We start from the raw sequence: 14,952 nt of genomic DNA on the forward strand, positions 1-14,952 counted from the left end.
ACGGACTTGATTTGGACAACTTTTGGATTTTTTTACACCCTCTAATTCCAGAGTTTTATTTCAGCTCTCAGAGGATGTAAAAGGCTCAATTAGAAAAAAAGGACAGTGGTTTTGTTGTCCAGGGTCACACACGTGTTTAAAACCACAGAATTTCAGATCTCTGTGCAACTCTTTTCATCAAAACTCATGTAACATGCGAAAGCTACGAACGAAAAAAATCTTCATAAAAACCACCACCGTCACAGCAGAAAGGGTTTGTTATACTTTATTTACTGAAAATCCAGATGTTATTGTTTATTTCTCCACGTTTTATATCAACAGTGTGTGGAGGAACGAAATGATTAACTAGAAAAGAACTAGTCAACGTCAATCCTTCTGTGGGTTATAAGCAGACAACAATGAGAGCAAACAAAACAACACAAAGTCAAATGAAACGCTGTGATATGCGCGCGCGCGCGCGTGTGTGTGTGTGTGTGTGTGCGTTTGTCCTCCGTTCATCTCAAATACTTTGGAAATGGTGACAGTACTGACATGAAAAGCAGTCGTAAAGCCACACTAAAGACAGAACAGAAGAGTGTGAAATCAAATCAAAAGGAAAATAATATTTGTGTTTTAACTACATTGTTTGTATTTTTGTCAAGAGAAACTGCAGCGAGTCTTCATGGCCGATTCATCATCCCGTCTTTCATTCATCGCTTTTTAGGGGGCGTGGCCGTCCGGGGCGGAGTCACGGGACGGCCTGAGTTCATCCCTCCGTACTGGTACTTGGCCTTCTTTTCTGACGGCTTCAGAATCTGAGAACGCAAGAACAAAGAGTGTGAACAAAAGAGCTCATAAACTAGATCTACAAATGCCTGTAAAGGCTGGAACACACTACACGACTTTATAAAATCTGAACAGATAAAAAAACTAGACATCACACACTTGCAGACTTTTTTAAACACACTACACAATAAAATCTGCAGACTGTCTGCAGACTGAAAATCTGGGCAAAAGTCTTGTAGTGTAATCCAGCCTTAAGAATCAAAGTGCCGTCTTGTGTGCGTTTGACCTGGAAGGAGCACATGAGGGTCTCATCGACGCTCATCATCCCCCCCGCGTTGTCAAACTCGCCGCAGTAGTTCGGTGCCGAGAACAAAGTCACCAGCTGCCGCTTCGCAAAGAACTCATAACCGTCCTCGACCACCTGCCAAACAAAACACCACACGGGTGTCAGCAGAGGAGAGAGAGAGAGAGAGAAACTTCAATAAAACTCCTAATAGCAACTCAAACTGAACGTAAGAAGTGAAAATATGCAGGTTTGTTACGCTTAAAAATGTTTCTCAAAAATGAATTACAGTACGGACTACATAAGGCATAACCTGTTTGTTACACACTTCTTTTGTGTTTGCTGGTAATGTTTTGAATAAAATGCAAAGAATTTCCCCCTAATGTTTCCTTTTAGTGCATCTAATGTCATTTAATAAAACATGTATTGATAGTTTGCATTAAAATGATTATTTTATTGGTGAAACTGGTCAGAGAGTCTGATGCGTCATCATCAGGTGTGTACTTCTGTCGCCCCCTGGTGTCTGACTGCAGTAAAGGTCATAAACCCCTCCTTCCCCTATAAACAAACTAAAACATCAAATTACACTTCCAATCATTTTTGTTAAAGATGTTTTTCTGTTCTAGTTTGCTCATCACGCAGACGCGTGTCCAAGTGTTCGTTCGCCTGGCCCAAAGTCTGGGCATTTCCATGAAAATGTCAACTTCACCATGAAAAAATTCTACTAACAGCACAGATGTCAATAGTTGGTGCTTCAAATACCCACGTGAGTTCAAGTTTCTAAAGCATTTGTTTTATTTTTAGTTCATGATTTTTCATAGATTTCTTCATAAATGATAAAGTAACTATTTTATGTTCTATAAAGAGTCATCTCTTCTCCATTTGTTGGGTATTATTACTTCTGGTTTGTGAATTTAAATTCACAGAAATCCTACAAAGTTTGTCGTCTCCCAAGAACCGTGTCCTTTTTTGGTCACATCCATAACGCATGTTTATTTGCCTTTTTACAATAGAAACCTGGTGCATAGCCTGATATTCTTCTGATGTTTAAACTCTGTCAACAAGGGTTTAGTCAAATATAAACAGATGGTTCAGTATATTTGTAACGTTTTTATGTCACATCCATAACGCTGGAATTGCCCGGCTGTATTTGGTTATAATATAACAATTTATATTAGATTTAAGTTAGACTAATATTCTATTGCATATTAATTGTATTAAATGAAATTAGAAACTACCCAACAGTTATTATTGATTCTTTGCGCAAATTAAGTTTGGGCCACGTAACGTTTGTTTACGTCATTGCCGCTAAAACCATCTATTATAAAAAGGGGCATCAGCGCAAGGTGTCAGAAGCCATTTCTGGAAAATTACAGCTTTTCTACAGTGGATGGAAGTGAAGACACGTTGTCCATCTTTTTTTACAGTCAAAACATTATGACGGTTATTTAAAAACTCAATCAATTTCAATAACGCATGTGAAAAGTTAAATTCAGCATTTTTCTAAATTGTGAACGGCTTCTGAACACGTCAGGCAGAGAGGAGATTGGTTTGAATTGATCGATTAAAGATTACGAGGGCACATGTATTAAAAAAAACAAAGTTAAGTTCATATAAGATAAGTTGTTATTAGTTAACATTAGTAATGCAGTACTTCATAAAAGTGAATCGTCAGTTTTGATGACACGACGACGTTAAGGTTTATTTTCATGACGTTACCTGATGCGCCCGGCAGATGAGATCCAGGTCGTGACGGTTCAGGAACTTGCTCACCACATCCGCACCGAACGTGAACGAAACCCCACGATCATTCTCGCCCCAGCCCTGAACGTCCTTATCTGGATCTGACCACAGCAGGTCACATAAGAGTCCTAAAAACACACAATTCAGATCATGTCACATACAGACAACACTAGACAGCATGCAGTGTACACTGTGCAGTACGCATGTCACCTGTGTCGGGAACATCTGTCGGTCTCATGATGCGTCTGATCTGCTCCATCGACTGAAGATCAGGAGAGAGACCTTTGAAAGGAAAAAGAGAAGAAGAGCGCTGAGTGAGATCGTCTCTGCAAACACGAGTCGTTTGATGGAGCGATGTCACGTAAACCTGCCTCCATGGCAACAGAAGATCTTCTCATCCACGATAGCGGCGATGGGCAGACAGTTGAAACAGTCCGTGAAGGTTTTCCACAGTTTGATGTTGAATCTGCGTTTACCTGAAGAGGGAAAACACACCGTTAACACTAGCGTACTGACGGGGTGAACGTTATGAAGCCGGCGGGCGTTTGCGTGCTCACACTCGTCGTAGAAGCCGTAGATTCGGTTGATGGAGGCACATTCGTGGTTTCCACGCAGCAGGAAGAAGTTCTCCGGGTACTTGATCTTGTATGCCAGCAGGAGGCAGATGGTCTCCAGCGACTGTTTACCTCGATCCACGTAGTCGCCCAGAAACAGGTAATTTGCCTCTGGAGGAAAACCGCCGTACTCGAAGAGCCTCAGAAGATCTGTGTACTGCCCGTGAATGTCACCTAAGAGACAGGGGGCACGATTGAGGGTGGCGTAGGGGTGGGGCAGGTGTAGTTGATGTAGGTAAGGGCTGTTTGGTGGGTGTAAGATCATGCGTGTATGTGGCGGGTGTAAGACTCACCGCAGATTTTGAGCGGAGCCTCCAGCTCCAGAAGGATGGGCTGACTGAGGAAAATCTCACGGGATTTGATACACAGGCCTCGAACCTCCGCCTCCGACATCTGAACGATCTTCCCTGGACGGCATCCTCGCACTGACACACAAATATTATCATCATGAATGAAAACATTACACATCGGTTTGTGTACATAACATCAGCCGTATTTTATTTTCAATGTGCTTGTTTGTTTTCTGTCCAAATGCAGTGTTTAGTTCTTTATACATTAGGTCTCTCTTTTCTGGAGCTGGTAATGTGAATGCAGCCCTTTACACATCTGAGAGCAGACACTGACACTCTGTAAGACATATTTAGATGTGGTAAAAGCTGTTTATTCAAACACAAATCAACCTGCCTAACAACTGCGCATGCACGCACACAAACACAATATGTTGTTGATTAGAATCAAACGTCAGCAAACACCGCCAAATACAGACAGACTTCTTACTCTGTCCTGTGTCTCAACCCTGTTACCAACAACCCTGCCAAGAATATATATTAACAACCCAAACTATATTGACAGTTTAAGCTTGACAAGGCAAAATACAATTATTAAACACGTAAGCCCAAATGAAGTGAAGTGAAGGCCATCCCAAATGCCATCCCAATAGGGCTTTGAACAAAACTTTTATAAAAACATTCTAACATTGAATCTCCTTAACAAACTGCAGTCTGGACCCTTTCACTGAATGCCCCCTAAATAGTCAGCAATCTGAGGTGCTGCCGAAGACTGCAGGGACGTTAACGGGACGCCTGTGAGGACCAAATTTCAAAGTTGAAGAATCAACCATCAACAACCCATTCAGGTTCATCTCCGATCAAAGTCTTGCTCTATTTGATGTCACACAATCCATATCAATAACAGACGCACTACAAGAACACAATCTGTGTGAACATCCTATTAAGACAAGAATGACTTTTTAATATGCAGTAGCAGCGTTACTGAGATTAACACACACAAGTCATATATGGAGTTCTGTGTGTGTGTTCATTCAGAGACCTACAGCAGACCCAAATATGGCCTGACAAAGAGACATAACTGAGATATTAGAAACAAATGAACAGAGACAGACAGAGGGAGTCTGAGAGACAGACAGAGGGAGTCTGAGAGACAGACAGAGGGAGTCTGAGAGACAGGCAGAGGGAGTCTGAGAGACAGGCAGAGGGAGTCTGAGAGACAGGCAGAGGGAGTCTGAGAGACAGGCAGAGGGAGTCTGAGAGACAGGCAGAGGGAGTCTGAGAGACAGGCAGAGGGAGTCTGAGAGACAGGCAGAGGGAGTCTGAGAGACAGGCAGAGGGAGTCTGAGAGACAGGCAGAGGGAGTCTGAGAGACAGGCAGAGGGAGTCTGAGAGACAGGCAGAGGGAGTCTGAGAGACAGGCAGAGGGAGTCTGAGAGACAGGCAGAGGGAGTCTGAGAGACAGGCAGAGGGAGTCTGAGAGACAGGCAGAGGGAGTCTGAGAGACAGGCAGAGGGAGTCTGAGAGACAGGCAGAGGGAGTCTGAGAGACAGGCAGAGGGAGTCTGAGAGACAGGCAGAGGGAGTCTGAGAGACAGGCAGAGGGAGTCTGAGAGACAGGCAGAGGGAGTCTGAGAGACAGGCAGAGGGAGTCTGAGAGACAGGCAGAGGGAGTCTGAGAGACAGACAGAGGGAGTCTGAGAGACAGACAGACAGACGGAGTCTGAGAGACAGACGGAGTCTGAGAGACAGACAGACAGACGGAGTCTGAGAGACAGACAGACAGACGGAGTCTGAGAGACAGACGGAGTCTGAGACAGACGGAGTCTGAGACAGACAGACAGACAAAGTCTGAGAGACAGACAGACAGACAAAGTCTGAGAGACAGACAGACAAAGTCTGAGAGACAGACAGACAAAGTCTGAGAGACAGACAGAGTCTGAGAGACAGACAGACAGACAGACAGACAGAGTCTGAGAGACAGACAGACAGACAGACAGAGTCTGAGAGACAGACAGACAGACAGACAGACAGACAGAGTCTGAGAGACAGACAGACAGACAGAGTCTGAGAGACAGACAGACAGACAGACAGACTCTGACAGACAGACAGAGAGTCTAAGAGACAGACAGACGGAGTCTAAGAGACAGACAGAGAGAGTCTGAGAGACAGACAGACAGACAGACAGACAGAGTCTGAGAGACAGACAGAGAGAGTCTGAGAGACAGACAGACAGACAGAGTCTGAGAGACAGACAGAGAGAGTCTGAGAGACAGACAGACAGAGAGAGTCTGAGAGACAGACAGAGAGAGTCTGAGAGACAGACAGACAGAGTCTGAGAGACAGACAGACAGAGTCTGAGAGACAGACAGACGGAGTCTAAGAGACAGTCAGAGAGAGTCTGAGAGACAGACAGACAGACAGAGTCTGAGAGACAGACAGACAGAGTCTGAGAGACAGACAGAGAGAGTCTGAGAGACAGACAGACAGAGTCTGAGAGACAGACAGACAGAGTCTGAGAGACAGACCGAGAGAGTCTGAGAGACAGACAGACAGACAGACAGACAGACAGACAGAGTCTGAGAGACAGACAGAGAGAGTCTGAGAGACGACAGACAGAGTCTGAGAGACGACAGACGTTTGTGCATCATGATATATAAAATAATATAATTCACTGCTGTATAACAGTGTATTGCAGTTATAATTCAAGATTTTAGCAATTCAGGTGAAGTGACTACAGGTTACATTAAAGTACTATTTCAGAAACAAAACATATGTAAATGAGATGTGTTTTTTGGGCATTTAGTTTTATAAAAATGCAGTACTGTGTATGTCACAGTTCAGAGAGAACACGCAAGTATGCTACTACGACTTGATGAGTCACGGATAAGATAAATAGCACATGTAAAGTTTAATTATTATATCAAATTACAAGCATGCTTATTAAAATGAGTTTTGTAATAAAAATGATTCCGGACTTTTTGACGTTGATGAGAATTCAGATTTGGACCTTTCAATGTAAACTTTGAGATCTCGTGATGTTGAGCAGGGGTTTCCAAACTGGGCTCCGGGGAGTCGGGGACCCCCAGGGGACCTCCAGAAGGTTGCAAGGGGTCCCCCAGAAAAATGATAAAAATCCACAGTGTTGATCTGCTTTTTTGCTATGGATAGTTTCCAGAATTGTTTATATTTGTATCTTTCAAGTGAGTTTTTCTCACTATAGTTTCTTTCTTGGGACTCAAAGTGAAATTGTTGCCAACTATTTAGGTTTAGAAACAATGTGTTGTCTTTATAATATCCTATTTACTATTCATCTAACAAATTTTAAACGTTTCTTTACACAGAAAAGGTATAGATTGATATATATTTTAGAAAAGGGGGTTCCTCACAAAAGGTTCATCATATTTGGGGGTCCTTGGCATCATAAAGTTTGAAAACCCCTGATGTAGAGAATCAGGTCGGACCGGAGTCACACACACAGAACCTGTTTAAGAACAAACCTGTGTGTGTGTGTGTGCGCGCGTGTGTTTATACATACAGCTCACCGCCGGACACACACAACACCGTATATATGGGCGTAACACACAATTTAACCTCTGTCACACAAACACACACCCCAGAACAGATCTCAATGACATTATCAAAAAAAAAACTTTTACCCAACAGTGAAAAAAGTTATCACTTTCACGCTTCTTCAGGTCACACCTTGAGACGCTTTCAAACACAAGTTCACGTTTATTCTGAAACTTTACTGACTGATTTCTCTTCATTATTCACTAATGTGCATGTGTGTGATTTAGATGAAGAGAACATTAAAAACACTCAGAAAACACGATGATAGATGCGAGAGCCATGTGAAACTCATGCAGGTCTACAATGACGTGACAACGGACAAATAATAACATTTTCTTCTATGAGTGATTTCTTTCTTTAAAATACACCACGTGCACACACACAACTGTTTAAACAGCTTCCAGAAGGTATTCCTTCCACCTTTCTCCCTGATGTTATATAAGAGCATAAAGATCCCAGCCAATGTGTTTGTGTTAAGGAGGCCGAGTGTGTGTCTGTGTGTGTTCTGATGAAAAACAGTCCTGGATATTTTCAGCGCCCTTTCCCCCCCCCCCGCCGTGGACTTGACCTTATAAGGACTCAAATGAAATGTTCAGCATCGCTTTCCGGACAATTCCCAGCGCAAACATCAACGACACACACGTACACACGAAACGACGACAAATGCTGACAAACGTGTGACGCGAATGACAAACATCACACATATAGTCATGGATCTGAACTGAGGACAGAACAGTGTACTCGCCCCATCAAAAAAATATTAATGAAAACTAAATGTGTAATATGTATATCAGCTGTATGCCCAAAAAACATATTTATATATTTAAAAATATAAAAAATAAATATTGAAGTATTACGAATAAAATAATAATCATGCTGCCAACGTTATTACGGCAATTTCATCTCCTGTAATTTTGGATCCAAATCTCAAGTGTAAATTGTCTACAAAACAGTAGATTACATTAAATATCACAGCTTTCTTCATCTTGTAAGTAAAAAAGTGATAAAAATCAACATTTTTAGCTGGGGAGGTTTCACAAATGTGTTCGATTCGACACAGAATGACCGATTAAATAAATATATAATATAGATCAAGATGATGTCACTCTTCGCTCCCTCTCATTTTAACAGATGCTAGTAAAGCCACAAAAACCAGTGCCAAAAAACATCAACATACGGCAAAACAAGTGAATTGGTCTTTATTTTAGCAATCTCACATACACCGCAAAGCCGGATTAAGAAACTGGATTGAATTCTGCACACTTTTAAAGTGTACTGTTTTCCACCAGAGTCCACTGCCATAGCAAGAAACACAGCACAGATCACCTGTTGCAGAGCGCCTTGAATGCATCCCATCATCTCATATTTTAATAAAGGAAATTAATTTTAAGCATTTAGCACTTGATTTATGTTGAGCGTGAACTTGAACGAAGTAAGAGCGCATTTCCTATGGTTTTATCAATCCTGAAACTGTCAGTCATACACATTTACTTACATTATTGTATGAAACACTCTCTTGATTTTCTTATATATTTAATATCCGATGGTATTTATTCTCACTCCTCTGATTGTGTTTTACTCAGAAATACATCACTGTGTGCCGATGTGTTTAATATTTTACTGGATACCACATCACCAAATATAAATGGTGACCGAGACAGCGACCATTGTCACACAGCTTTACATTTATTGCAGTAAAATGTGTTATTTACTACAATTACATCACACCAAAAAACAATAACACAACCATAAATACATACATTACTTTCTATAACACAAAGTCACGCACTCCTACAACACAAACTTAAGACAATAAATAATAACACGAACACACACGCACGCACACAGACCTCTATAGCACACACTTAAGACAATAACAAACAAACAAACGACACACCCGTCAATAACTCACGACAACACACAGACACGCAACGAACATTTATTGTACGTGAGAGAGTGCTCTGTGTGTTCGTGAGAGATATTGTGTTATTCTATACAGCGAGGTGTGTGTGTGTGTGTGTATCGCGATGTGCGTGTGTTATTGTTGAAGGCGCCTGAAGGCCGAGCGCGCACACATCTAATCACAAACACACATATTCGCTGTGATAATGACCCATATAAGTGATAGATAAACTCATATAACACACAGACACGCCTAGAGATGTATAACATCCGTCAATCACTCACCCTCGAGCAGTCTAGAGATCAGAGAATCCACGTCCAGCTCCCCCTCCGCCATGACTGACCGAACGCAGAATCCGCCCGCCTGCGCGCGCACTTGCCCGTGCTTCGGCGCGCGGGCCTCGTAACGGCCTTTTTGTAACTGCGCGCGCGGCAACGCATCCGAAAACGAACGAGGGGGATACGAGTCTAGCCGAGCAGGCACGTCTATACATGCGTCTCAATGATTAATCCACGCAGAACAATGCAGACTCTTTATCCAATACATTTTAAATAACATATGTAAAGTTTAATATGTGAAGCACTTCTTATGAAAGGTAACTATGGTTTTACTATAATACAAGTGTAGAAACATGTTTTGGGGGAACTGTTCTGTTTATATTACCATAGTTTTATAAGAAACATCATATAACCAATGTGCCTGTAGTCAGAGGCGGATTAACCATATGGGCAATTGGGCGAGTGCCCAGGGGCACCAAGACTTTAGGGGCACCAAATAAACCCGCGATACAAAATATTTTTTTATAAATGTACATAAGCACTTGATTTTTAAGACTTAAGTCACGCATCTGCGCTAAATAGGCGTGGCACCATGTGCGGGAATACCCCCACTTTCAGATAAAATTGGTTCTGTCCGCCGCACTTTTTCGACACACCTCCGCCAACATTCCCGCCCATGTTATCTGGTTAGTTACATAGATTTGAGTGAATTAACATTCAGCCAATCACAAGTGAGTGTTATGAGGCGAGTCGTCTTTCGTGTAGCCTACACTTTAATCTTCAAACAGATAGAAGCGGGAACGATGCAGAGCGCATTGTTGTAGCGGCGACTAAAATGCGGTGATTAGCACTGATTAATAAAGGTATATGTACATGGCATGCGTCAGAAATAAGATGTTATTGTGCCAATAATGTATGCTAATAATAGTACGTGGAGGTAAGGCCACTATTTAAGGTCCAAACCTGGGTTTTAAAGTGAAAGTGAAGAACGGTGTCATCACTATAGCAATCAATTCTTATGTGTCCTTTTTAGTGGAGTACACTTTTATCTTAGTACTTATGTGATCGTTTAGTAAGAAGAATATACACATACTGTGCTTAAAAAGAGCGTTTGAATAGCTGTATAGCAGTTAAAATAGTAACAATAACGTTTCATGTTATTTTTATGAATAACCTTGCTATACATTGTAATCTGGTGAATGCCACTTTGGTGAATTAAAGTGCCAATGTTCTGAAAATCTGTACATTGTTCCATTGTCCCCCTAATGTGAATACATACATGCAAACTATGTGTGTGTGTGTCCCTGTACCCCCATTTTGTGGCATTCACAACATTTACACCTGTTAAAAAAATGTTAGTGATTTTTTTCACTACATCAAAACCTGAAATGTAACATTACAACAGAAAGCAGGTGCCCCTTAACTACAGTAGGCCTAATTGTTAAAAATGCTTGATGAAAAGAGTTGTTTTTTGTGTTCTATTCTACAAAAGTGTCATGTTAATGTGTAATTCTTGTAAAATAGTATATTGTAAATTGCTGAGTTTCATTCTTATAAAATCTTTTAATATATAAATCTTTTAATGAGTGGATTCTTGCGTGTGGGTAGGTGGGTTGATGGGGGGCACCTTTGGGGCTGTTGCCCAGGGGCACCATGAGGTCTTAATACGCCTCTGCCTGTAGTGAGACAATAGTAAATTTATGGCCACTATGATTTATACTATAAATACAAAAGTAAAACCATGGTAAATTGCGTTGTTCAAGCAAACTACTTCTTCTCCACGCGAATACGTGCTGGTTAGTTGAATCGATTACTCCGAGTCGCCCTCTGTTGTTTCAAAGAATAGCACATCGGCATGCGCGTCAACTATAAACGCCTCGTCCGTTTGCGGAGGTACGCGTGCAGTCAGCGGAGGCTCGCATAGCGGACCTAGGCGAATGTATAAATCCCGCTTAACCCAGACGAATGCTACTGCAATGTGCGCTAATCTCACCACCAAACCAGACAGGCTGTTATCCACAGGGACATTTATTGTTATTTGCATATTATCACTAAAAAGACATTCTGTATCACCCTAAGACTCGACTAAATTAAACAGTTATTTTTAAAAATTAAAAGATAAGCAAAAAGGGTGTAAACTTGATACTATAAAAACCTTAGAAATTAACAGTAGTCTTAGTGAATGGATTTAATTGCTCGTCTGTCTTTTGATTTTGGCCGAGGGTGGGTCAGAAGCTTTCTTGCATTCAAAAGACTTCAAACAGCACGAACAATCTGCTAATATGAATTTAACGTAAAACTGCTTTGCAACAATGCAAATTGTGATAAACCGGAAAACCTTAAAATAATCATTTGAGTTTAAAAAAAGAAGGATGCAAAGTATTACTGTTAATATTACTTTTTTTGTTAGAGTCGGGTTAGTGCAGTGCTATACTACATTTAGCAGTCGGACGAAAAAACCTATCCGATCTAGGACTCTACCTCAGGACTTCTTATTTAAATAATTTTCGAATGTTTTAAGGAAAACACATTGAACGTTTTCTTCACTCCGCCGAGTACTTTTAAGTTTTGTGACGAGACCATTTCCGGTTTCGCTGCGGCTCCGCTTCCGTGATTGGAGGCGACGTGTGACGTCATCGGCGCTCGACGGCGGCAGTGTCGCAGGAATGGAAAGATGCAGGAGGAGGGAAAGAAAAGAGAGAAAGAAAAGAAGAAGAAGAGGAGATCAGAACGGGCGTCTGCTGATGGAGAGGTGAAGATGAGGAAGAGTGCTGAGTCCCGCGTGGAGGTGAGAGCGATATTAAGCGCGGTGACGTCACCGTACAGTTTCATGATTATGTTTATGATTAAAGAGCAGATACACCCCCCCCCCACACACAAAAGCTGGCAATAGAAATGATCAAGTTTGTCTGATTTAAATCAATAACAGTAGCGTGGCAAGCGAGATTATTATTGAACATTATCGTCATCATTCATTGACTGACTCACTGTTGTTTGTCAGCGAGTTTGTGTTGTTCATTTGTATTTAATGTTGTTCACTCGCATCATTCAAACACACATTCGTTCTCTGTGTTTCTTAAAGGACGTGAGCGAGAAGCCGGAAGCGCAGGAGGTTCTTCAGGAACCCAGTGATGTGGAGGAAGGTGGACTGGACCTGAATAAGTCCTTCAAACCCGTCAGCGCTTACATGCAGGACCGTGAAGAGATGCTGGAACAGTGCTTTCATGTGCTGGGAGAGACGAAACTCAAAAACATGCTGCCCGATGAGCTCAAGGTGCATTTCTGACATTCACACTAGATCTCATGGTAACTCCGCTGCTTACCCACAGTCCTTCTTGTCTGCAGGAGTGTCCTTTAACTGAGATTAAGAAGCTGTGCTGGGATCAGTTACAGCAGCTTTCTGACATTCATCTGCTGGAGATTTTGGAAGGTGAGAATGAAATGCACGCTGTGTTCGTGACTTGTTATTGTCTTGAACGACGGATTATGTTGTTGTTTGTGAAGGTAAAGAGTTTACTGTCACGGCAGCTCCCGAAGAGAAGAAGAACTCGACAGACGGCCAGTACGTTTCAACACTTTCGTGTATCAGGAATATTTCACAGCCAATCTCGTGCAATAGGAATGATTTTTTATTTGTGCACGTACAGGCAGGACAGCATCGTGGACTCCACCTCCTGTCTGAAAGAAACGGAAGAAAAGCAAGGTAAAGATTTGAAAAGGTAAAGGGATTTTCAAGCGTTATTCTCAAATCATGTGACTCGGCGTTTGATTACGCGCGTCTCAGGTTCAGGATCAGAAGAGGACAGTGATGTTCTGAGCATCAACGCCGATATCGACGACAGCGACATCGAGGGTCATAAAGACGTCAAACCTGAAGAAGCGTCACTCGAGGCTCCTCCTCCCACCCCACCTGTCCAATCGTCCGAGCCCAAGGTGGAGCTTCAGCAGGACATCGACAGAAGCGTCAGTGAGATTCTGGCTCCGACGCCCTCCGTCACCAAGAAAGATGTGACGCCGGCCGGCCCGGACAGAGGACGGACGGAGCAGCCGTCTGCTCAGCAGCTGGAGTTGCTGGAGCTGGAGATGAGAGCGAGGGCCATTAAAGCGCTCATGAAAGCCGGCGAGATGAAGAAACGGGTTTGATACTGAACGCTCGGTTTAATGCTGGGACCACGGGGGTGATGTGATGTTTGATTTTGTTCCAGCACTGACTAAGAAACCGCACGCGTTATGTCCTGAAACTGTATAGTAAAATAAAGAACAGTCTCGTTTTGTTTAGTTTGTGAGTGTTTATTTGATGGTTAGAGGGGACACAGGACGTGCAAACATGAGTCGTTTTTCCTTTTATCTGCCCATTCCTTCCTCGTAAGCCAACAAGGAAGGTGTTGTAGACAGACTGTACAAGAGACAAACATGCATGACGTATGTAACTTATATGTGTGCTGGAAGAGTCATGCTGACAGAAGTTAGTTGTAGGGAATACCGAACTGGTTAGAGAGACATGTTGGATGCAAGTTTTAAATGATTTGCTTATTTTGTTTTTGCACACAAGTCAGAACTTTATCTAAACTGCACATTACAACATGAGCAATGATAACTAATTTATATTTCAGAGAAACGTGAATCACGAAGACAAAAAGTCATTACGCTGTTCCATGGCATCATTTTTTTCTTAGACCTACACATCTTTGCCAGATAATTAATTCCTCACAGTTTCTACACTGTTTGCCAAAAGCAGCAATTTTATGCTGAATGTTCTGTTCCATATATTTTACAATTATAGGTCTACTTTGTTTTCTTAGTTTTGTCTTTATTTCTCCATCCATCTGCATGACCGTTTGTGTTTCCTCTCTGTGTCTGGTCTACTGGGTTTGTTCTGAAGAGCTTACGTCACAAGTGAAAGTGAAACTATTAAACCCGGAGTTATTTTGAGAACGGAGCAGAAAATTGCGCAACCAGAGAAAACTCCGTTTATAACCTGAGAGAGAATGAAAAGTGACGAGTAGGTGATATTGTAGTGTTGAAGCGAAGATCAACAGCTCTACACATGCGAGTAGTGAACTGCTGACACTCACAACACAAGACGAATGAAGCTTTAAGAGCATCTGCTACAGCAGCACACCTAATACTTGACACAGCTGCTGTATGTCCGATAATGTGCTCAGTTTTCTCTCTGTGTCTGACATGATGTGATGAGCACATGAACTCCAGACAGAAGCTTCACATACAAACACTGAGGGCTATCATACACTCGGCGCCACGTTGTTCGCCCAGTACGCGGCTGCAGTGAAAACAGAACAGGCAAGACATACTCGAGGGCCCTATTTTAATATATGCTTATAGCGCAAGTGCACGTAGGGCGTATCCAAATCCACGTACGTCACTAGAATCACATTATGAATGTGTCGTCAGGATTGATCTTATATGAAATAAAATGATCAATAGACACAAGGAGTAATGTGCACAATGTATTTATATATAAATATAACTAAATACAATATATAAAC

The 14,952-nt window shown here is 42.1% G+C and overlaps 2 protein-coding genes across 3 annotated transcripts; one reads left to right on the plus strand and one right to left on the minus strand.

The window, feature by feature from the left end:
* Positions 1-249: 249 nt before the first annotated feature.
* On the minus strand, positions 250-9,586 carry LOC130559154 (serine/threonine-protein phosphatase PP1-beta catalytic subunit). The gene is made up of 8 exons (XM_057342071.1): positions 9,452-9,586; positions 3,699-3,830; positions 3,349-3,579; positions 3,163-3,267; positions 3,002-3,073; positions 2,768-2,919; positions 1,052-1,186; positions 250-794 (listed from the first exon to the last, which is right to left on the minus strand). The coding sequence occupies exons 1-8, from the start codon at positions 9,501-9,503 to the stop codon at positions 690-692; spliced, it is 984 nt and encodes a 327-aa protein (XP_057198054.1). The 5' UTR covers positions 9,504-9,586; the 3' UTR covers positions 250-689.
* A 2,480-nt stretch (positions 9,587-12,066) lies between these two features.
* On the plus strand, positions 12,067-13,723 carry LOC130551827 (caspase activity and apoptosis inhibitor 1). 2 transcript variants are annotated; one of them, XM_057329788.1, is made up of 6 exons: positions 12,067-12,233; positions 12,528-12,719; positions 12,791-12,875; positions 12,974-13,007; positions 13,093-13,148; positions 13,230-13,723. In XM_057329788.1, exons 1-6 carry the CDS (start codon positions 12,120-12,122, stop codon positions 13,586-13,588), a joined length of 840 nt encoding a protein of 279 aa, XP_057185771.1. In that variant the 5' UTR covers positions 12,067-12,119; the 3' UTR covers positions 13,589-13,723. The 2 variants fall into 2 exon arrangements, with proteins under 2 accessions (XP_057185771.1, XP_057185762.1); XM_057329779.1 differs by having other exon boundaries at positions 12,068-12,233; positions 12,950-13,007.
* Positions 13,724-14,952: the final 1,229 nt, after the last annotated feature.

The sequence above is a fragment of the Triplophysa rosa genome, linkage group LG1, assembly GCF_024868665.1.
Source record: "Triplophysa rosa linkage group LG1, Trosa_1v2, whole genome shotgun sequence".
In the NCBI taxonomy this organism is placed as follows: domain Eukaryota; kingdom Metazoa; phylum Chordata; class Actinopteri; order Cypriniformes; family Nemacheilidae; genus Triplophysa; species Triplophysa rosa.